Genomic DNA, 23,847 nt, shown 5'->3' on the forward strand with positions numbered 1-23,847 from the left:
TAAAAGTCTAATATTAAAATCAAAGGATAAATTATCAAAGAGGGCAGAAAAATCAAATGTGACTTTCTAAAATTTTATCTTTCACATGACCATTGAAATATTTTGTATATCTGCTATAACCAGAGCAAGGAAAGAATAGAGCTTTATATAGTGCTTTGTATTTATGTCCTAAATGAGCAACTCATAGCTTTTGTGAAAGAAGCAAGAAGTGACAATTTTATTCCCTTGTAAGTAAGTATACTACGTAGATCTGTTTGTAATTCAGCTATAAAGTTCTTACTGAGGCTGCCTGGCCACATCAGCTGTAAGCTGCTGGTCATTCACTGGAAATGGAACCTAATCTTTCTTTCCTGGGTACTTGTGCTTAAAACAAAAATTAGAAATTGACTGCAGACAATGAAAGAGAGTAGTGCTAAGTTTGAAAGAACACAGCCAAAACAACAATAGGCTTTTTGAGCATGCTAACTGACCTATTAATACAAAGTTTCTCTCTTTTTGTGAAGTTATGTTTCAAAATGAGTGTTTTGGTGGAGCAGTAAGCCGTTATGCTGATGTTTTTAAATAGACACCTTGAACTTGTTTTTCTTCTTTTGGGGGGCCATTTCTTGACATTTGTCATCTTCACCAGCCATATTATGAGGGAAAACAGAGATTCCTACAAAAGTCGGAGAAGCATCAGCTATGCCATTTCCTTGGGTTTGTGTTGTTAGCATTTTCTTCAGTTCATGATTTCTTTATGGGGCTATTTTTAAGCCAGTTGTCCATTTTGAGAAGATTAATTTTATTTAAAATTAGATAATTTAATCTTTAAATGTATTTAATTAGGCAATTTATCATTCAAGATGTGACATGTGAGCATCTGACATTTAGATTGAGTGTTGGTACCAGAATCAATAAAAAGAAATAAAAAGAGGTATTATTTTTCTTTCAGTGACAAGAAATAAGAAGAATTTTATTGGTGCATCCAAGACACTTTGGAGATTACTGTTGTAGATATACAGTAATAAGTATATATCATTTGATATACAATTTTTAATGTAAACACAGTTTTTTCTATTTTTCAACATAAGTTACACAGGAAAAAAATTATCACTGAATTTTATATATATATATAAAATTTTTACCCAGAAATTCAAAATTTATTTTCAACATTTGAAACTCTCAAGTAATGAAAGTTTTTTATTTGTATACATGTGTCTAAAGTTTTTTTTCATCTTTACCTATTGAGGAATATAATTTTTGAACTATAAATTTTTATTATTCCATCTATTACACAACATTATTTTTCCTATTGAAGACCTTAAATACTTTTACATCTATGTGTGTGATCCTTTCTGAAGTCTGTATTTTTTATTTCATAAATTAGTTCTTAGGAGGTATTTATTAAAATTTTTGTCCAATATCTCTACTAATCTTTTGAGATGTTATTAATGTAGATAGATTTTTACTTTTAATCAGTTACAGGCAAGATTAACTGATCTTTTAAAAATATGGAATAGCTGAGCAAAGGAAAGATGATATAATCTTAATCATTGTACATTATGTTTTAATTAATTTTGGTGTGAATTTGCTTTTCCTTTGAGATATGTGAGTATTAAGCCATAGCAAATACTTTTTAACTGCCTTTAATAAATACTAGAGTAGTCATATTTAAAAGTGATATATGGTGTCTCCTATTTGCCTGCCAGGCTCCTGTCAGGCTGTACAATGAATAATAAGCAGGGAATTTTAAAAATATATGCTGAGTTCTGTTTGATTAAAAGGTTCCATAATTTTACTAGCACTGAACTAGGTGAGTATATAGTGCATTTCTTTCTTTTCCCGGGATTATCATATAATAAATATCATAACCAAATTAATTGGATTTTTTTCTAGGCAGTGAATTCTCTTGTGCCTTTTGGCAGTTTTGGTGGTATGGTTCGTATCATGAGACACAAACCATTTTAGCACTATTTCCTAACATATTTATTTTTCATTAACTCAAGCAAATTGAATTGGCATGCAGCTTTACTTTTATAGTAGTGGCTTTTTAGTATTTGTACTGAAAACCTGTTTCATGTATTAAGTTTATTTTAGAGTGTGTTAGCATGTGTTTTCTGAAGTAAGTCCTATCCACATATATAAAATCAATCCTCAAAAATAAAAAGTACATTTTAATAGATGAATGAGCGTTCACTTGATTTCCGAAAGGGATTACAAGTTGGAGACGTGCTTATGATGACTTTCCAGCAGGTGAACAACACCAGCCCTTAGGTCAGTGATGGTGAACCTATGACACACGTGTCAGAGGTGACACGCGAACTCATTTTTTTGGTTGAGTTTTCTTTGTTAAATGGCATTTAAATATATAAAATAAATATCAAAAATATAAGTCTTTGTTTTACTATGGTTGCAAATATCAAAAAATTTCTATATGTGACACGGCACCAGAGTTAAGTTAGGGTTTTTCAAAATGCTGACAAGCCGAGCTCAAAAGGTTCGCCATCACTGCCTTAGGTGGACAAGCACGTTCGGCAAAGCTCAGATCGGTTGCTTTCTCTCTGTCTCTACTGGCAGCTTGTGCTGCTTTGTCTTCCCCACGTCCAGATGTGCCTGCGCTGCACCCAGCTTTTCTCCCACCTTGTTTCTTTGGGCTCGTGTCCTATTTTCTGTAATGCTACTTTCTAACACATTGGAAGGCAGTCTGAGGAGTAGCAGAGAATAGCATGACTTTGGAACATTTCCTGTGGATGCATCTACACTCTCATGAAAAAGTTTTTTTTAATTCTCTTGTGCCCGACTACAACTATTTGTCTCCTTAAAGTTTAACCTTCCTGATCAGAGTTTTCAGTGGGACAAAGAAAAGAAGCATTTATAACAGAGTTATCAGTAAAATGATAGGGAGTTTGACATGCTGTGGGAGCACAGATAGGAAAAAGCCTGTAACCCTTTGGGGGTGGGGGATAGAGGTCAATCAGAGAAGACTCCACAAACCTTAAGGATTAGGAGTTAGCCAGGAAAGACAGGGAGGGCAGAAGAGTCCTCAACACAGAGGAAGCAGCACCTGCAAAGACCTGGAGGCTAAGGAGCGCAAGAACATTTAGGATCACTTGGCCCCAGAGTATGAGTTGAAGAGTCGATGTAGAGGAGGATGGAGAGGTAACCGAGGACTTCTTTCAGCCTGGTAAGGACTGTGGACATTATCATAAGAGCAGAGGAAGCAGTTGATCAATTTTCATCAAAATAGTAATAGTCAGGTTCTCACTTAAACAAGTCATTGTGCATGAAGGGGAGGGAGAAATTAGAAAGGACCGCAGTGGAGGCAGGGCGGTCATGAGGCTGTTAAAGTGTGAGTAGTATTCAGGATCACTGCTACTTGGGTGATGGCTGTGCTGATCATGAGAAATAATCTCATTGAGAGAATTAAAGAGGTGAATGGATAGAACTTGGTGATTGATAGGGTTACGAGAGCAGTAGAGAAAGAGAATTCCACTGAGATAAGAAACAGAGCATTGATATGCTGTAGATAAGAGGGCAGGAATGGCCAAAAGGATCATTTCACTTTGGGGCCTTTTGTATTTGAGGCATTTGTGGGTTGCCTGGGTAGATTTACCCATCTCGTAAATAGTTGGATATAGGGGTTTGAGCTGAGCTACAGAGAATTTGTTTATTCATTCAGCAAATATTTATTGAGCCTTCCTATATGCCAGGAAGTGTTTCTAAAGTATTGGGATTATAGTAGTGAATAAGACAGCCCTGCCTTCTCAGAGGTTCTTTTTATCGAGTGGGAAACAACTGCACGATTTCAGGTCGTCCAAGTACTCCCAAGTACTCTGAAGGAGATGACGCAGGGGAATGATACAGTGAGGGAGGTGAGCAGAGATTAGTTTAGATAAGGGGCCTTTCTAAGAAGGTGGCACTCGAATGCTGGGCAGAAAGTACCTATGCTGAGTCAGGGGAAAGCGTTCTGGGCAGAGAGGAGAGCATGTGTACAAAGTTCCTGAAGGCCTTGCGAGCCCACTGGACTCTCAGCTGTACTTTGTACTCCGACTTTTGTCACTCCAAGGTGCTGGGCCACCCAGAGAAGGTACAAATACATCTCTTGATGGCTGATTTGACAGTGAATTGAGCATAGGGCAGAATATACCCAAACATCCGATCTTCTTTTCTTCCTTCTCCCTCTTCTCCTCCTCTTCCTTGGGCCAGCTCCCTTTCAGCTCTTTAAGAATTGTGTCTCTCCTGCAGCCTGGTTATTTAGAATGTTTCCTGAATCTCTGAAATGCAGATTAATTATATTGCAGCCCAAGGATGTATCAGTAGCTCCTCAATGTGCATTTGTGTTCTGGACTGTGTTAAGTGCGTGTTCTAAATATGAACAAAATTATGGGAATATGGTTTTCCCATCCATTTTTTTTTTACTAGCAATAAAAACCCAGCAGCAGGCAAAACCATAAATAGGCCTATGATAATTTTTTGGTGAGTCCTAGCTTGGCACACAGCAAAAGGACCTCCAGCAGGACTGAAATGTTAGCATGAATCACAGTGCCTAACAGGACTCGAAAGACTCCTCCTGCTTGAGTGACTTGAACCAAACTTTCTCTCTGTTTAATAGTAGTAGACAGTGCATTGGGTGGCACATTAGAATGTGTGCTTTACTTTTTAATTTCTGGTGAATATTCCAGTGATAAAACCTAAAATTATTATAGATTTTTCTAGAGCAGTTTTTCAGATGTGACGCTGCTGACACTTTGTGTTTTAATAATTATAAAGTCAGTGTGTTTTTTACTCCTTATCGTTGAAAGTATTACATAGGTCCCCTTTTTCCCTCATTGACCTCTCTCACCCTGCCCTGCCCCTCGACCCAGGCCTTCACCACCCTATTGTCTGTGTCCATGGGTTATGCATATATACATATGAGTTCATTGGTTGATCTCTTCCCACCCACCCACGCTCCCCTGCCTTCCCTCTGAGGTTTTTCAGTCTGTTCGATGCTTCTATGTCTCTGGGTCTGTTTTTTGTTCATCGGTTTATGTTGTTCATTAGATTCCACATATGAGTGAGATCATGTGATACTTATCTTTCTCTGACTGGCTTTATTTAGTGTAGCACAATGCTCTCCAGGCTGGGGGCTGCCCTATGCTTTGTAAGATGTTTAGTGGTATTCCTGGCCTCTACGCACTATATGCCAGTCATACAGCCTCCTCAGTCTTGACAAACAAAACTGAGTATTTTCCTGGATAACCCCCCTGGAGTCAGTCTCTCTTGGTTGAGGACCAGTGTTCTAGAGGAATTCTCAGCTCTCCTCCTAATGGAGCATGCGTCAGGCGTCAAGGGTGTGCCCTCTGAGCCTTCAGTGGTAGGCGGCAAATTAGTAGAGTGAGCGAACCTCTATCACCTGGACCCCACAATGATGAAAAGAAGGGCCGGCTCAACTTCTGTCAGCCCTGTGGTCCTGGTGGGGGTGACACAGGTATCTTATGCCCAAGTTTTATTTATTTTCGTGGTGGGGTATTAAGAGAGGGACGAAGGAAAGATTTGAAGACTAGTCTATGCTAGACCTGTCCCAGCCCAGAATACATCAGTGTTTATATATTAGCTAAATATGTTTTAAGAAAGTTGACGAATGATACTGTGTATATATTTATATGTTCTTGCACATACAGGGTGGGGCAAAAGTAGGTTTACAGTTGTTCATATGGAAAATAATACAATAATCTATATATATATAAAAGCCTAAGCGACCGGTTGGCCGGCCAGCCAACTGGCCAGTAGCTATGATGCACACTGACCACCAGGGGGCAGATGCTCAACGCAGGAGCGGAAACTACAGATATGGAAACATGGAACAGACATGGAGAGGGTGGGAAGAGATTAACCAAAGGTCTTATATGCATACTAGAGGCCCGGTGCACGGATTCATATACCAGTGGGGTCCCTCAGCTTGGCCTGCGGGGATTAGACCGAAACTGGCTCTCCGACATCCCCCAAGGGGTCCCGGATTGCAAGAGGGCACAGGCCAGGCTGAGGGACTCCACTGGTGCACCAATCCATGCACCGGGCCTCTAGTTAATAAATAATAATACAAGAATGAACTCTGTGTTTTGCATACTCACAACTATAAACCTACTATTGCCCCACCCTCTGTATCTGTGTGTTTGTGTGTGTGTACATACATGTATGTATGCATGTATTTATAGTGTTATGGCTCCCTAATCATTTATATGTTGGCTATTTGGGATTTCTGTGTATGCTTTAATTATATTCTTTGACAAATCATTTTCATTGTATAGTCTTTAAATTATCTTTGCTTGGTCAATTACTGCATGAGATCCCACTGCATAAATTGAGAAAAAAAGTTTCAGCTGTTTTGGAATGGGTGATTTGTTTCCATCCTGTTATACTTATAGTTAATAACATACTTCCTAATATCCTGTAGCATACAGATGTCAGCCCTTTTCAGGCAATGGACCGAATGATGTTAAATATGCGAAACAGTATGCAGGAATTACAAAGAAACTTTGTAAGTACTAAAACATTGATGAGAACATTATTTTCAGTTATTGGTACCCGATATTATAGTGGCTTTCAAAATCTTTTAAACCATGATACACAGTAGTTAAAAATATATCTTATTCATAGCATCTGCCTTTGATAGTGATATGATAAAATGACACTTTCACCAAAAATATATATATATATGTCCTATGTCATGATACAGTACACAATACTTGTGTGCTAAAAAAAATATACCTGGAAAAAGTTTAAGAAAATGATCATACTATTTACAATATGTGCTGATATATTCTATTTTATTTCAGATTTTAAAAAATCCTGGTCACAACCCACAAAATTGATTCCACAACCAACAAGTTTGAGAAAAATAGCATGAATTAACTTTCAAAATTAAAAAAATTCAACCTCAAAAGCATTTGTTCTGCTGAAGGTCACTATTGTAAATGAACATTTTAAAAGAATTTAGATTTTTAAATTATTTTATAACTTGTCTACTTAAAAGCAATTGTATCATCTAAGTAATTAAGTTTTAGTGTTTAAAAAATTCTGAAAATTTTGGAATGATGTTTAGACACTGAATTAGATCCATGTCATCCAAATACTAGTCCTACCATTCTTACTTTTCTACTCAATATTCACATCAAAACAATAACTTGATTCAATCTGAAGAAGGCCCATGTTATTTTAATCTTCTAATTTGAAATCTAAGGATCATTTCAGAATGATTTTAGTAATTAGCAATCTGGTACCCACAGGAGGTATAAAACTCTTGGTGTATGGTTAATTGGCTCAACCTTGGCAAACTAGCACATAAGCGTCAACCACTGACTAAAAGTATCACAGCATCTATATTTAAGTCTAAGCCATAGGTCTTTGATCCCAAAGACTTAAGGATCTTTGAGTGACGCGCTTGTATTTCTCACTAGGAGGTGGGAATTGGTGGCTAAAAAGGAAGGAAGTTAGGACCTTCCTGGTAGTGCCATTTGGATATACCATACCGATAGCATAGTATCCTTAGTAGAACTTCTGGTTGTGTTATTACTTATTTGAGTTCTCTGACATTAGTTCTGCATATTTGACTAAACTTTCTGAATTTACCATTTATATTTGTAGGGTAACCTTTCAATGGATCCAAATGGACATTCGTTTACTTCTTCCTCAGTTATGACTTATTCCAAAGTAGGAGATGAACCGCCAAGGATTTTCCAGGCCTCAACTCAAACCCGTCGGGCTCCAGGCGGAGTAAGTATTTTCTAAGCAGTGTTAGAGCTTTATAGAGTTGTGGAATGATTGGCTCTATCAAAGGTTAATTATTCAAACTTGACCTGGTTCTGTGGGGGGGATGTGGAGGAGAGAAGACCCCTGCCACTATGAAAAACAATAAAGCATTTTTTGTCTCCCCACCCAACCTTTATTTATGTGAATATCTGTTGATGTTTATCAACTTTACATGTTGACAGATACATAGACACTAAAAGAAATCTTTGTCAAAGAAATAAAAAAAAGAAATCTTTGTCTCATGAAACAAATGTCTACTTTTAACTTATATTTGAAGTAAATGAATTTTTTAACTCATGGAATATTTCAAGTATACAGAAAGGATATAAAGAATAATATAGGGTCCTCTGCCAGCGCCCGCCGGAGCCTGTTCGCGTCGACTGACCAGAGTCCGCGAATTCTCCGCTCCAAGCCGGTCCGGACTGCCTCGACCCCAGCTTTCTATCCTTTGAAACCACTGAGAATAATGTCCCTGCATCAATTTTTACTAGAGCCAATCACCTGTCATGCCTGGAACAGGGATCGTACCCAGATTGCCCTTAGCCCCAATAATCATGAAGCCCACATCTATAAAAAGAACGGGAGCCAGTGGGTGAAAGCTCACGAACTCAAGGAGCACAACGGACACATCACAGGTATCGACTGGACTCCCAAGAGCGACCGCGTCATCACTTGCGGGGCAGACCGCAATGCCTGTGTCTGGAGTCAGAAAGATGGTGTCTGGAAGCCAACCCTGGTGATCCTGAGAATTAACCGTGCAGCCACTTTTGTCAAGTGGTCCCCACTAGAGAACAAATTTGCTGTGGGAAGTGGAGCAAGACTCATTTCTGTTTGTTACTTTGAGTCTGAAAATGACCAGTGGGTAAGCAAGAACATTATAAAAAGCCAATTCGCTCCACGGTCCTCAGCTTGGACTGGCATCCCAACAATGTTTTGCTGGCTTCAGGATCATGTGATTTCAAATGCAGGGTGTTTTCTGCATACATTAAAGAAGGAGATGGAAAACCAGCCAGTACACCCTGGGGCAGCAAGATGCCTTTTGGTCAGCTGATGTCAGAGTTTGGTGGCGGTGGTACTGGTGGCGGTGGTACTGGTGGCAGTGGTACTGGTGGCGGTGGTACTGGTGGCAGTGATACTGGTGGAAGATGCCTTTTGGTCAGCTGATGTCAGAGTTTGGTGGCGGTGGTACTGGTGGCAGTGGTACTGGTGGCTGTGGTACTGGTGGCTGGGTGCATGGTGTCAGCTTCTCCGCCAGTGGGAGTCAACTGGCCTGGGTCAGCCACGACAGCACCGTGTCTGTTGCCGATGCCTCAAAAAGAGTGCAGGTCTCAAGCCTGAAAACAGAGTTCCTGTCCCTCCTGAGTGTGTCATTTGCCTCGGAGAATAGTGTTGTAGCCGCCCGCCATGACTGCTGCCCAATGCTCTTTAGCTATGATGACCGCGGCTGCTTGACTTTTACCTCCCAGCTAGACATTCCAAAACAGAGCATCCAGCGCAACATGTCTGCCATGGAACGCTTCTGCAACATGAGCAAGAGGGCCGCAACCTAGGACCGCAATACAGCCTCGGAGACTCTGCACCAGAATAGCATCACTCAAGTATCTAGTATTTATGAGGTGGACAAGCAAGACTGTCACAAATTTTGCACTACTGGCATCGATGGAGCCATGACAATTTGGGATTTCAAGACCTTAGAGTTTTCCATCCGGGGCCTCGGGATAATGTGAAGCTGAGTGAGCCTCCCAGATCCAGCACGACAGACTGACAGACTGACAGACTGCCCCACGGCAGCTCCACCGTGTGCATGATGGTGAGGAGAGCCAGCCGCAAGGAAACTCTGAAGACACATATCGCGCAAATGTTGTTTGTGTGGTTCTGTTTGAATATCATTGGTGAAAGTGTTGGATTTTTAAAAGCAGCAGTGATTGAGTTTTGTTTGTATGTTGGTTTTTTGTTTGTTTTTTTGGTTTTGGTTTTTGCTATTTCATTCCATTTTTGACCAAAGCTTCTCTTTTAGTAGTTTATTATGGAAATTGTCACACTAACTTAAAAGAAAGGGTGGAGAGATATGTAAATTGTTAAAAATTTAAATAAAAATGCTGAATATGTAAAAAAAGAATATTATTAATATTCATATGTCTTAAATCACAGCATTTTTCTCTATTTAAGTTGTCTCTTGTTTTGTTTTCTTTTTAAGCAAAAAACTTTGCAGATGCAGTTAAAGCTTCCAATGCCTTCCTGCCTCCTTGGCCCCTTTTCCTTTTCTCCCTCCCCCAAAGAGCACCATTTTCCTATATCTGGAATTTATCATTCTCATGCATGTATTTATAATTTTGTTACTTATATATGCTTCATAAATAATATAATGAATTATTTTCAAGTTTCTAAACTTTATGTAAATGGTGTCATTTTGCATGTGTCCTCTGCAACTTGACTTTGCTCAATAATATGCCTCAGATTTATTCAAGTTGATATGTATGTAGCTCTGGTTTCTTTATCTTCTTAATAGTATCCCAAATATGATTAAATAGCAGTTTTTAAATCTGTTTTTCTACTGATAAACATTTGAGTATTTCTAATTTTTCATTTATTCATATTTACAAAAATCTCCTTGTGCAAAAGATCTAGGAATGGCATTGGCTGGGTGTAGGAGGTATGTATCACTTTTCATTAGAAATTACCAAGTTACTATCACACAGTGATTGAAACAGTCAGCTTCCACAAACTCTGGTATAAGAGTTCACATTTCTCCATTTCTTTGTTAGTAATTATAGTAAAAGAGTTAGGTTTGCCTATCTAATGGGTGTGAGTGGTTAATTTCTTTAGTTCTTACATATTAGTTATATCTTTTAATGATGCTTTTGCAATAGTGCAGCTAATTCACCTCTGACATTTTAATTTTAACTTGCTGTAAATTACATGCATCATAAACATAAACAGAATATAAATGTAGATGTCCCTTAGAGAACCATGTTAATAGCTTTGGCTATCATAGATAGTCTAATAACCCATAGAATTCATAGGTAGGAGTCATGAGATTCAGTCTCATCAACATGACTGCTGAATAATTAGCTGCCCTTATTTATAGGAATGCTAGCATGTATTACTATTACATTGTCAAGGGCAGTGTCAAAGGCACTAAGTTTTCTAAAATTAAGTTATTCTTTGTTTTAACATTTGAATACAATTTTGAAAAAATTTGTATTGGTCCTATTTGTCCTAGACATTTTAATTTCACGCAGTTCAGGAAATATCAGAGAATTATTACCATAATTTTACTGCAAGTTGGTAGTGGAACTGAGTGCCCATTGTTTTTAGAACAGTAGATTGATGGTCTAATCTCTGTAGTAAACAGGGCCTGAGGAGTTTAGAATTAGAACCATTCTATGTATCTATATATATAAAAGGCTAATATGCGAAGTGTCCCCTCGGGAGTTCGACCAGGAGAACGGTAGTTTGATTGCTCGCTATGATGTGCACTTTCCACCAGGGATCGGCACAGAACATGGCAGGGGACCAGTGGTGGCGGCAGAGCGCTGAGGGAGTGAGAGAAGGAGGAGGCGGGGAGGCAGGGGAAACCGTGTGGTGGCAGCACGTGGGTGGCGAGGGAAGGAGGAGGCGTGGAGGCGGGGGGAACCATGCCATGGCGGCGTGCAGGCAGCGAGGGAAGGAGAAGCCAGGGAGGTGGGGAACCTGATCAGCCTTGATTGCCAGCCAGGCCTAGGGACCCTACCCATGCACGAATTTTGTGCACTAGGTCTCTAGTATTTAAATAATAGCTCATTTTTATTTCCTTTACTTTTACAGATAAAGGAAACTAGGAAAGCATTGAGAGATTCTGAAAGTGGACTAGAAAAAATGGCTGTTGGTCATCATCTCCATGACCGAGCTCATGTTATCAAAAAATCAAAGAACAACAAGACTGGAGATGAAGAGGTCAACCAGGAGTTCATCAATATGAATGAAAGTAAGTGTTTCCAGAAAATAGCATTCTTCCTAGTAACGTTAAAATAGCACCTGCACTGGTGGAACTTGAATATTTTTTGTAGAAACATTTCATAAGAAGTCGTTTAGAGGTAGTTTATGAATGTGTAGGAAATACCTTATCAAAGTAATACGTTGTGGTTTCATAATTTCATAGTAGATCTGTTTTTATAGTAATTTTGGTAATGCTGAGTACCATTTTATGTGGTACTATATTCTATTTGGGAAATGGAATATTTTGAATTGTTATTTAGTAGATTCAGTAGGCGAAATGAGTTCTGATTTTCAAAGAAGTACATTTGAAAAATGTAAAAAGTATAAAGAGGAAAATTATCTATAATTTCAACCCAAAATAACTACTATTAATGTTTTAGTGTATTTATTCCTAATAATGTTATGTATATATCAACATATATACTTTTTTCAAAGTTAATATTTTAGTGTTTATATAATTTATATAGTGCTTATTTTAATTCTCCATTATAATTGTGAACAGTCACCTATGATATTTTCCAAAACATTTTAAATGGTTACCTAAAAGTTTCATCATGAATAAGCCATAATTTATTTGAATGATTTGGTATTTTTGGATATTTAGGCTTTTATATCAATAAGATTTTAATTTTTGGTATTGTTAGAAATAGATATAATGTAATATATAACATATCATGTATGTATCAAATAATTTTTTTTTATTTTCTAGATTTTACATTCATTTTTAAGTGAATTTGTCTTTCCCATATCCTAATTCTTCTGGTTGTAGTTTTTTTTTTTGTTTGTTTTTTTAAATATATTTTATTGATTTTTTTACAGAGAGGAAGGGAGAGAGATAGAGAGTTAGAAACATCGATGAGAGAGAAACATCGATCAGCTGCCTCCTGCACACCTCCTACTGGGGATGTGCCTGCAACCAAGGTACATGCCCTTGACCGGAATCGAACCTGGGACCTTTCAGTCCACAGGCCGACGCTCTATCCACTGAGCCAGACCAGTCAGGGCTCTGGTTGTAGTTTTAAAGTTATATTCATCTCCTATTTTCAGAAAGTATCCTGAACAAAAATATTTTAATACCATAAAGGGTTTGAATTATTATATAATTTTAGAAAGAGAATTTCTCTTAAGGTTGGAGTTTGATAAACTTATTCTTATGCAATGAAATGGAAGCCACAACATCTTAACCTTTCTTTACTTTTAACCTTTATAATTTTGTCATATCCTATCTAATAAAGAGGGAATATACTAATTGACCCTCACACCACTGCAAAGATGGTGGCGTCCACAGCTAATAAGGAGGGAATATGCTAATTGACTGCCCCCCCCTCAAATATGGCGGCACCCACAGCCAATAAGGAGGGAATATACTAATTGACTGCCACGCCCTCAAAGATGGCGGTGCCCATAGCCAATAGGGAGGGAATATGCTAATTGACTGCCACACCCTCAAATATGGTGGTGCCCACAGCCACAAGATGGTAGCGCCCAGTCCTCTCAGCCCCCCTGGGGCAGCAGGCATCCAGCCTTGCCACACACCTGCCTCCAGAGTCTCCCAGTCCCCTCAGCCCCCCAGCCGCCCAGGGCTGCCCGAGACTCAGGTAACCAGGGCCAGCTGAGGCTTGCACTGCCGACAGTGGCAGCAGCAGAGGTGTGATGGGGGCGTCGCCTTCCCCTGATAACTGGGTCGCCTCCCGCCCCTGAGGGCTCCCGGACTGTGAGAGGGAGCCGGACGGGCTGAGGGCCCCTCCCCTCCAGTGCATGAATTTTCATGCACCGGGCCTCTAGTTGAAATATAATTAATATACTAAAGAAAGATTTAGTGAAGGAATGCATTATTGTAAAGGCAGTCTGAAAGAACCAGTATTGCCATCTATCTGTTGTTATTATGGCAGTGAGGTTTCCTACTTCATAACAACATAAGTTGACAGTCAAAATGAGTGACCTGTCTTAGGAAATGGACAACAGAAGCTTGTGAGGCCAAATTACATAGGAAGATGGTGAGGGTCATAGGAGTGCTAGCCACAGGAGGAGTGCCCAACTACAGAGAAAAAGGACGATCATTACAGGAAGACCCAGGAAGAAAGACTGAATGTCGGTATAATTGGGTCAAGGGGTCCATTGGGTAGAATGATGTGATATCCAGGCAGGTGTGTGAAAAAGCAGATCATCAATGACAAAATTATCAATAGGAATAGGAGAGGAACAAACAGAAAAGGAAATATCACCCTGAGCCAAAAGCCTTTGTATTTGAAGCAGTTTCCTGCCTCTATCTTGAGGTTAGATTGATGGAAACATCGGGCTAGATTAGAATGAAGTTTGTAAGGAGCAAGACATTTACTCACCGACTGATACCTTAATCTTACTCCTTTGTTTCGATATTTAATGTAGGTGATGCTCATGCTTTTGATGATGAGTGGCAAAATGAGATTTTAAAGTACAAACAAGGGAGACAGTGGTGCAATCTGGAAAACACCAGGATGCGAAGAGTTGGGCATGAGAATTCAGGAGCGCGAGAACTTAAAAGAAGGTAAGAGTTATTTCTAAAATAAATTGTGGTGTTCAAAGAATAGTTAGGAAAAAAGTTACCTAATTTTATCTCTGTTATCAAGAAGTTCTCATTAACATCCAAGTTGTTTTCATCAACAGTTTTTGTGAAAGATGTCATTTACATTATATCTGAGTATTCCACACCAGTTTAATTTTATACCTAAAAAACAATAATATTTCAGGATTACATGGTTAGTAACTCACTAGCAAATTATGCTTCAGAAGATAAGGGCTATATCCTCCTATAAGGAACGTGCTATAACATAATTATTCATGTGAAACAGATTTTAATGTATGTCAGAAGCCTTGTGCAGAATTTCATGTGCTAGCATCTTTTATTTTTAAAATACCTGTTTAGAGTTTAGAGCACTAATATTTTCTGTAGGAAATCTCCCATATTAATTTTAGATAGTATTTGTCTCACTTTGAAAAGTTTATTGATAAAAGCCTAACAGTGGTAAGAGTGACTATGAAATCCAGGTCCCAGTGAAAGAAAGCATGTTCTTTATAAATGACCTATAATTTATGGTCCTATCGGGCATTTTCTGTAAACTAGAACCATGTGATAGGACCTTCTGAAGTGATTTTCCGCAGTGATGAAAATGTTCTATATCTGTACTGTCCAAAAATGTAGCCACTAGTCACATGTAGCTATGGAATCACACATCCTCAGTGGCTGGTGCAACTGAGGAACTGAATTTTATTAAAATATAAATGACATTTCTAGTGGCTGCCATGTTGGGCAGCATGGTTAAACCAGGCATAGTTAAATCTATCTCAGGAAAGCAGCGGCGGCTTTCTTAAATGTCAAGGGAAATGACATGTTTTTCAAAGCTATTGAGAAATTGTTAAGATAAAACCTTGCTTAAATCACAGTGCTTTTTTAACATGTTTGTATTGATTTGTAAACCGTTGACCATTTAAAAAAATAGTATTAATTTTTATATGTATATTTCTCAGGGAGAAATCTCGTCAATATCCAGGCATTGAACGTGGAAGAAGATCAAATGTTTTCGTGGACAAACTCAACATCAAAGGATCACCTGTGAAAAACAACAAAAAATAAACAGCCTTGCATTTGATGTGTTCAGTTTAGGTTGTTTTACAGAGAAAGTAATGGTGCTGGGTAATACACATAAGACCAATCTCCTGTTGTTAAATCAGTACTGTACTTAGCAACTTTCTTCTGATATCTCAATGTTCGTGGAAGGCCAAGCATTGTGTTGTCCCTACTTTAGAAATAAAACTTTGATTTTCAGCAATGTCGAAAAGTTGTTAAATATTTAATCAAACTCTTCACTTTAAAACATACTAATTTTCAAAGCTCGCGTGCTGATTTTGCTTTCCCGGTTATTTTCCTGTTGGCTGTGTATTCTTTTATACAAGATTGAATGTGGCGCTAGTTCTATATAATTAGTTTTAAGAAAGTTAAATGTTTAAAAAATTGTCTCAATTTTCATTTAACACTACTTGAGGGTCATGTTAATGAGGTTAAAATCATTTACTTCAAATTTTACAATGTGTTATGTAGCCAGCTAGCTTAAAGATTTTTTAAAAATAAAGCAGAACTATATTAGTACTGGCTTGTGATAAATTTGTTATCATTTTGATAAAATAAAGAGCAATCAAATAGTTCATTTTCAAAGTATTTTAAACTGCTAATATACATGAGTTTTCTTCTTGTAGTGTCTTTATACAGTATATTTTTCGTTCTATATTGCATTCTTAACATTTATCAGACTTTACACTGACCTTTCTGTGTATCGTCTTAAGATAGCGTATTTCTACTCTCCTTTCCTACAAACACTTAATCTGTCTCCACGGTTAACATTCTGAAGTTGGAGTGTCCTTGGAGAAACTCTGCTCAGCCTTTCTGTGACATTTAGAAAAATGCATTTGGTATTCTGCAAACCTGAGTGATTGATTGTCTCAAAATTTCTTAGATAGGTGATGTGTGTGTTTGACTTACTAAGTCAATTGGTCCCTTTTTAATTATACCATTTAAAAAATCATCTCTAGCATTTTTATTCTAGAATTAAAGCATTAATTCATTTTTATAAAAGTTAGGTTTGAACTCTATTAGAATATAAAATCTTATCTCTTAAGTCTTTGTTGTTTCAAGGGGAAAAATAGGACAAAAAAATCCACTGTCTTCCTTTTTTAACTTGGGAAGTAGAATTACATGATTGTGCTTATACTCTTGTAGTTTTCTATATCATATCCTGTTAATTTTACTAGTTGTTGTTTCATGCCTTTAATGAGTCACTAAGATAAGATGCATATGTATCAATTAATTTTTATAATGGAAAGTGATTTAGCATGTATTAGTTAAAGATGGTAAAATTTTTCTTTTCCATATACTTTAGTGTACTAATAACATAATATAACATATTTAGTAGTTATCAAAAGGCATAAATTTTAAAGAACACTTTTGCATAAATTCACTTGTTAGAGCAAAATCTCAAGAGTAGGTACTGTCATTATTCTCCTTTTGCCTAAATCATTATACTGATAACTGGAATCACTATATTCAAATATGAAAACACTTTATAAATAATTGTTCTTAAAACAGTATAACTTCTGTGCATCATATAGGCATTAGATAATTCATGGACACTTTTTTCCTCCTAATTTATCATGGAAATTAAGAAAAAACGAAATTAAATATACCTATTTCTTATCCCAGAGTACTTCCTAAGGGGCCACTAGACAAATCTTTATGTTCACATGATGCTGAAAATGAGGTTTTTCAGAATTTATTTTTACCATAATGCTGACGTCAACCAGTATAAAAAAGAAGGCTCTCTGTAGCCTGTAGCTCACATATGATTTTTTCTTAACGGACAACATTGATCTTTCTGGAACCCTGGGTCTTAGGGGGTTGTAAGGATATGAACAATTGGTGAGTGTGGCCTTGGTAATAAGGCCAAGTTGCATAGTTAGGCTCCTAGCCACTTTGGAGGTCTCCCTGGTGCTGGCAGTCTCAGGGATAAGCTTTCCTTACCTTCTCGACTCCATCGTCCGTTACTGTCACGGGGCAGTGCTGGAGCACACTGGAGTCAGATGGTGCCTGCAAGCGGCATTGTGATGGTCATTGGAGATGGGGCTGTTGGGTGTGATTAGGTCATGGGGGTGGGGCCCTCATGAATAGAATGAGTGACTTTATAGGAGACCCAGAGAGCTTCCTTGCCCTTACTTCCATGTGAACACAGAGTGATGTTGACTGCCTTTGAATGAGGGAGTATTTTCTCACCAGAAACCGAATCTTCTGTCCTTGCATTGGGCTTCCCAGCCTCCAGACCTACATGAAATTTCTATTGTTTATAAGCCAACCAGTCTATGGTCTTTTTGTTTCAGCAGCTGGATGAACTAGAATAGTGGTCTTAGGCTGATGAGGCTGGGACCATTTGTGGAGATTCTACTAAGGCTCAACGTAGACCCTTCCTGCAATGAATAGGACCTTCAGTTTGGTAGCTATGTACATATCTGAGACCTTTTAAGGCCCCTCTGACCCTGATTACATAGGTTTTGCAGTAAACTGCCTTCTGATGATCTCTTTGGCCCTAATGTCATGCTGGGGTTTGGAGGTTCTGAGGAGACGTTTGTGTCCTCTGGTGAATTTGGCTATAAACACATTTATCCTCTGTTTTCCCACCATTTCATATTATTTGTCCATGAAAACTTACCTGAGTCTTCCTTTGTATGAGAAGTTTGCTTTGGGAGAATCCTTCTGTCCACCCCTGTTGCCATCTAACCACATGATGCTCAGGTCAGTGACCAGCCTGAGACAGACGTCAGAATACTTTACATTTGATTGCACATCAGGCCATTTTTCATGGCTTGTCAGCTAACAGACTTGCACTGCCTCTGGCATACCTTTAGCAAGGAGCTGCAGTAACCACTTTGGGGAACTGTGACATGATGAAGACTTTCACTTGAGAGGCACCTGAGAAGACAAGACCCCAAAGAGGAGAGCCTTGGTGTTATTTGTCTAAAGAAACCATGTTATTTATATAGAAGGCCACCCATTTTTATTTTCCGGGCTTTTTAACGATAGGGCTTATATTTAAACTCCTCTCTTCTTGAATAGGGAAGGCAATGCGCCTTTTACAGGGATACTTTCCTGTTTGTATTATTAAATTAATTAAACAAGGAGTCCATTCGTTTGAGGCGGTTTTAATGCCTTAGTAGCCCCTGGGAGCAAAGCAAAACCTGAGCCTGCAATGCCCTCAAGGTTAAGAAATTGAAACCTAAACACAGTTAGGCTTTCCCCAATCAGACAACTGCTTAAGCTATAGCCAATCACCGAACCTCCTCGCTCTGCTTCAGCCTCCTCTTTTAAGTCCTTCCCCCTAGCTGATGGAGCGCTCCGAAACACTTCCAGAGTGACGCTGCCCTATTGGAACCGATTTTGCTCAAGCTTCTCGCTATGCCTCAGTTTATCTTCTAACAGTGTACAGATGGCTCTAGCTAAATGTTTGCTAGAACTTTAGTTTTTCAAATACTCATTTAACTTTTCAAAACTTTAGAAATGTTAAATTGATCTTTAGATATTTGGACGATTTCTAAGTAAAAGTGATACAAAGTTTTGGCTACTAAAGAGAGTTTCAATTTATCTTTATTTTTATCTACACTAATAAAAGAGAAACATGGTAATTAGCGTACGACCGCTACCCTTCCCATTGGCTAGTTTCAATTTATCTTTATTTTTATACATTATAAAATGACTGAATTAACACAATGTTCAAATAGTTTGGATTATATATGTATATATATGTATATGTATATATGTATATGTATACATATATATACACACATACATACCACTTTAAAACTTAACAGAGGCAATTATGTGTACTCATAAAAATTGAGCTAAATAGTGCTTGGTTTTCTATCTTGCAGTTTTCTATGTAAACAAAACAAAGTTGATTACTTTGGCTACAAGTGGTATTAATAAAATAATTAAGAATATACTTGGATGCCGAACCGGTTTGGCTCAGTGGATAGAACATCGGCCTGCGGACTCGGGGGTCCCAGGTTCGATTCCGGTCAAGGGCATGTACCTTGGTTGCGGGCACATCCCCACTGAGGGGCGTGCAGGAGGCAGCTGATCGATCTCTCTCATTGATGTTTCTGGCTCTCTGTCCCTCTCCCTTCTTCTCTGTAAAAAATCAATAAAATATATTTTTTTAAAAAAGAATATACTTGGTTTAATTACAGGAAAATTATATATATACACACAAGATAATGAGTATGAGTTTTTACTGAAGGAAATTTTGTTAAAGTGGTAATAGATACACTTTTATTTAACACTAGTGGCCCAGTACACGAATTCGTGCACATTGAAAGGAAATTAATTAGAAGATCTATTTTAATATTGCTATTCACCCTTTATAACACAAGTATCAACCAAATTCACAATTGACAATAACAGATCAAAACACACACATGCGATTGGCGCCAGCAAGAGCTTTATATGTATTGCGCACATGCGGGTTATCTTAGCCTTTTATAGATATAGAATAAACTTGCTTAATTAGACCTGCTTTCTGATTTAGCTAAACTTTTTCCAGCCCAGTGAAGCACCCCAACTTCTCTTTCAGGTAATTGTCAGCAACACAGCAGTAACTATCAACTCAAAGCAGATTATTATTGTAGATCACGCAGGGAGAACAAAGGGTAAATATTTAACTGCAGCAGTGTTTGACTATATTCTGTGCAGTGAGAAAACCTGAAGTCATTTTCAAGGTCCACCATTTCTTCTTTTCAGTTGGGTTAAGTTTCTAAACTTTCTAAATCTCCGTTTTCCAGCTAATGAAAAGAAAAGAGGATTCCACCGAGTCTCCTATCTACCTACTCCAGGACTTCTGTGCAGATCAAATGAGATGAGGCATGGGAAAACGCTTCACAGACATTTGGCTAAAGTGTACAATGTTTGCACCTGGCTATTAAGCAAGTTGTGTTCCTGGGCTGAAGAAACTCCAAGAAGGATAGTCGCTAGGGAGAGGAAGCTGGGTGTTGCTATGTGACATCATTACCCAATGCCCACAGTGACCGTTGCTTGGCTGGGCTGGGCTGGGCTGTGGGCCGCATTTTGCGCCATGGGGTCTCAGCAGCATCCACTGCAACTTGGTGGGCTGTCACTCTGGGGTGGTGGCAGGGCCTGTGTCGCACTTGGAGGAAGCTGAGTGTTGCTTTGTGGGCGCCCGGTCTGTGGTGCCGTTTGTCTGTAAATGGCCAGTGCGCATCATGGCAGCTCCTGCGTTGAGCATCTGCCCCCTGGTGGTTAGTGAGTGTCATAGCAACCAGTTGGATGGTCGGACATTTAACATATTAGCCTTTTATATACATACTAGAGGCCCATTGCACGAAGAGATTTGTGCAACGGGCCTTCCTTCCCCTGGCTGCCGGCACCGGTTTTCCTCCAGCACCCGGGACCCAGGCCTTTGCTCCGGCCACAGCGGAGAAGCGAAGCCTCTTCAGCCTTCAGCCTTTGCTGCTCCGGCCGGAGCCTTCAGTCTTCGCTCTGCGCCTGTGTATGCAAATTAGCCACCATCTTTGTTGGGTTCATTTGCATACTCTCCTGATTGGCTGGTGAGCATAGCAGCAGGACAGTCAATTTACATGTTTGTCTATTATTAGATAAGATATAATTATCTTAAAATTAAAGTAAAAACCTTAATTGTATTACCATTTACATGATTATATATTTTAACATATATTTTAGCCAAATACATATAAAAGCTTATAAAGACTACATTTTTTAAAGTCTATAAATGAAAAAGTTTATTTAAAGATGTATTCAATTTTAATGAATTTATCAAAGCAACTTACAAATCCTTTATTGTAAATTAATACATAGATGATATGCAAAAAGATTCAAAATTCATCAGTGAGTCTGATTTTTTTGTCTTTGTAATTTATTTCTATTGATCTTATTCATTCATTCATTTTAACAAATACTTATTGAACATCTAGTACATACAGGGTTACAGCAATGAACAAAACCCAATCACTGTCCTTATGGAACTGATATTCCCATCGGCAGTCAGACAATGAACAAGTATGTAAAATACCTGGATATATCTAAGAAGTGCTCTGCAGGCAAATGAAGCAGCCTGAGAAATGGAAAGGGAGGAACTTGCTGTTTAGAAGAGTTGGTCAGGGAGCAGCTCACTGCTAGAGGCTCTTTGAACCGAAGAAAGTAAGGGGAAGAGGCACGCTGCTGCCTGGGGAGGACCGAGGACTCTGGTCCGGTGAGGGTGAGCGAAGAGGCCAATGTGGCCGGAGCAACCCGGCAAGGGGAGTAGAGCTGCATTGGCTTAGCTGCTCAAGCAGGGCCCTGGGTGCTTCCTCTGACAGGGAGGGGATGCCATTTCACTTTATGAAAAATTTCAAATCTACACAAAAGTACAGATAACAGCCACGATGAATTCCTGGATGGAGGGTCTGCAGCAGGGAACGACAGGACCTGGCATAGTCACTGTGTTGAGAATACGCAGCTATCTGCTGCAGTTTTCCTGTGGAGGTGGCAGTGCTGGAGAGCTGGGGAGAAGGGGCAGCTTCGGATCTATTTTTGAAGGCAGTGCCCATTGCACGAAGAGATTTGTGCAACGGGCCTTCCTTCCCCTGGCTGCCGGCACCGGTTTTCCTCCAGCACCCGGGACCCAGGCCTTTGCTCCGGCCACAGCGGAGAAGCGAAGCCTCTTCAGCCTTCAGCCTTTGCTGCTCCGGCCGGAGCCTTCAGTCTTCGCTCTGCGCCTGTGTATGCAAATTAGCCACCATCTTTGTTGGGTTCATTTGCATACTCTCCTGATTGGCTGGTGAGCATAGCAGCAGGACAGTCAATTTACATGTTTGTCTATTATTAGATAAGATATAATTATCTTAAAATTAAAGTAAAAACCTTAATTGTATTACCATTTACATGATTATATATTTTAACATATATTTTAGCCAAATACATATAAAAGCTTATAAAGACTACATTTTTTAAAGTCTATAAATGAAAAAGTTTATTTAAAGATGTATTCAATTTTAATGAATTTATCAAAGCAACTTACAAATCCTTTATTGTAAATTAATACATAGATGATATGCAAAAAGATTCAAAATTCATCAGTGAGTCTGATTTTTTTGTCTTTGTAATTTATTTCTATTGATCTTATTCATTCATTCATTTTAACAAATACTTATTGAACATCTAGTACATACAGGGTTACAGCAATGAACAAAACCCAATCACTGTCCTTATGGAACTGATATTCCCATCGGCAGTCAGACAATGAACAAGTATGTAAAATACCTGGATATATCTAAGAAGTGCTCTGCAGGCAAATGAAGCAGCCTGAGAAATGGAAAGGGAGGAACTTGCTGTTTAGAAGAGTTGGTCAGGGAGCAGCTCACTGCTAGAGGCTCTTTGAACCGAAGAAAGTAAGGGGAAGAGGCACGCTGCTGCCTGGGGAGGATTGAGGACTCTGGTCCCGTGAGGGTGAGCGAAGAGGCCAATGTGGCTGGAGCAACCGGGCAAGGGGAGTAGAGCTGCATTGGCTTAGCTGCTCAAGCAGGGCCCTGGGTGCTTCCTCTGACAGGGAGGGGATGCCATTTCACTTTATGAAAAATTTCAAATCTACACAAAAGTACAGATAACAGCCACGATGAATTCCTGGATGGAGGGTCTGCAGCAGGGAACGACAGGACCTGGCGTAGTCACTGTGTTGAGAATACGCAGCTATCTGCTGCAGTTTTCCTGTGGAGGTGGCAGTGCTGGAGAGCTGGGGAGAAGGGGCAGCTTCGGATCTATTTTTGAAGGCAGTGCCTATAGCATATGTTGACAGATTAAGGTGTCAAAGAGGGGTGTCAAAGTGACGAACGTTTGTGATATGGGCAACTCAACGGAGTTTCCATTTATACAATGAAGACTGCGGAAGGGCTTGGGAGGAAGATCAGGAGCTCCGTTTTGGACGCTAAGTTTGAGATGCCGCTAAGAGATTCAAGCGGAATCATCCAGGATACTGTGTTCCTTGGACTGGACATATAACGTCTAATTAACAACAAACAATGATGGAACATCTCCAAATGAGAAAATGCACAAATAATGGATAGTTCTTATCTTTCCTTGTTCTCTTCAGGTCATGTTCTTCAGATAATTATTTTTTATATTTGTTATAGCATAGATTAAAAGTTTGCACCTTTTTCACTTAAATTCTGTAATAAACACTTCTCCACATTGCTATGTGGGGAATACTTTCACGTTTAAAGGCTTGCATCTTTCTGGGAATATGCAAAAGCTTGATTAGAGCCTCAAAGCGATTGCACTTTCTCTTCCGAGCCGGCAGAGGGCGCCCGGACAGCGGAGGGCGCTGCTCTGCTCTGACGACCGGAAGCTCCTCCCTCTTTCCCTTCGGTGCCCCGTCGCGTCCTTCGCCCCGGAAGTGCTCCCCGGGCCCTGGTCGCTGGCGTGACTTTGAACGCTCGGGCTGCGGTGCGGGTTGCGGAGCGGACCCGGAGCCGCGGGACCTTCGTACTTGCTCTGTGTTTGCCATGAGGCTG

General features: G+C 39.2%; 2 protein-coding genes and 1 pseudogene across 3 annotated transcripts in view; all 3 read left to right on the plus strand.

The window, feature by feature from the left end:
* The window catches only part of MLF1 (myeloid leukemia factor 1), a 25,629-nt gene extending 9,755 nt beyond the window's left edge, over positions 1-15,874 (plus strand). The window contains exons 3-8 of one of the 2 annotated variants that reach the window (XM_005864119.2): positions 1,876-1,917; positions 6,416-6,499; positions 7,606-7,734; positions 11,578-11,737; positions 14,137-14,275; positions 15,256-15,874. In XM_005864119.2, the coding sequence (XP_005864181.1) occupies positions 1,876-1,917; positions 6,416-6,499; positions 7,606-7,734; positions 11,578-11,737; positions 14,137-14,275; positions 15,256-15,361 (660 nt within the window). In that variant the 3' untranslated portion in view covers positions 15,362-15,874. The remainder of the gene's footprint in view (positions 1-1,875; positions 1,918-6,415; positions 6,500-7,605; positions 7,735-11,577; positions 11,738-14,136; positions 14,276-15,255) is intronic. The other variant, XM_005864120.2, reaches the window with a different exon arrangement.
* Positions 8,188-9,699, plus strand: LOC102242044 (annotated as a pseudogene).
* Positions 15,875-22,952: 7,078 nt separating the features above from the next.
* GFM1 (G elongation factor, mitochondrial 1) overlaps positions 22,953-23,847 on the plus strand; it is a 43,659-nt gene continuing 42,764 nt past the window's right edge. Inside the window, exon 1 of the mRNA XM_014537972.1 lies at positions 22,953-23,000. Coding sequence (XP_014393458.1) covers positions 22,953-23,000 — 48 coding nt within the window. The remainder of the gene's footprint in view (positions 23,001-23,847) is intronic.

Source organism: Myotis brandtii, unplaced genomic scaffold, assembly GCF_000412655.1.
Source record: "Myotis brandtii unplaced genomic scaffold, ASM41265v1 scaffold186, whole genome shotgun sequence".
Lineage (NCBI taxonomy): Eukaryota > Metazoa > Chordata > Mammalia > Chiroptera > Vespertilionidae > Myotis > Myotis brandtii.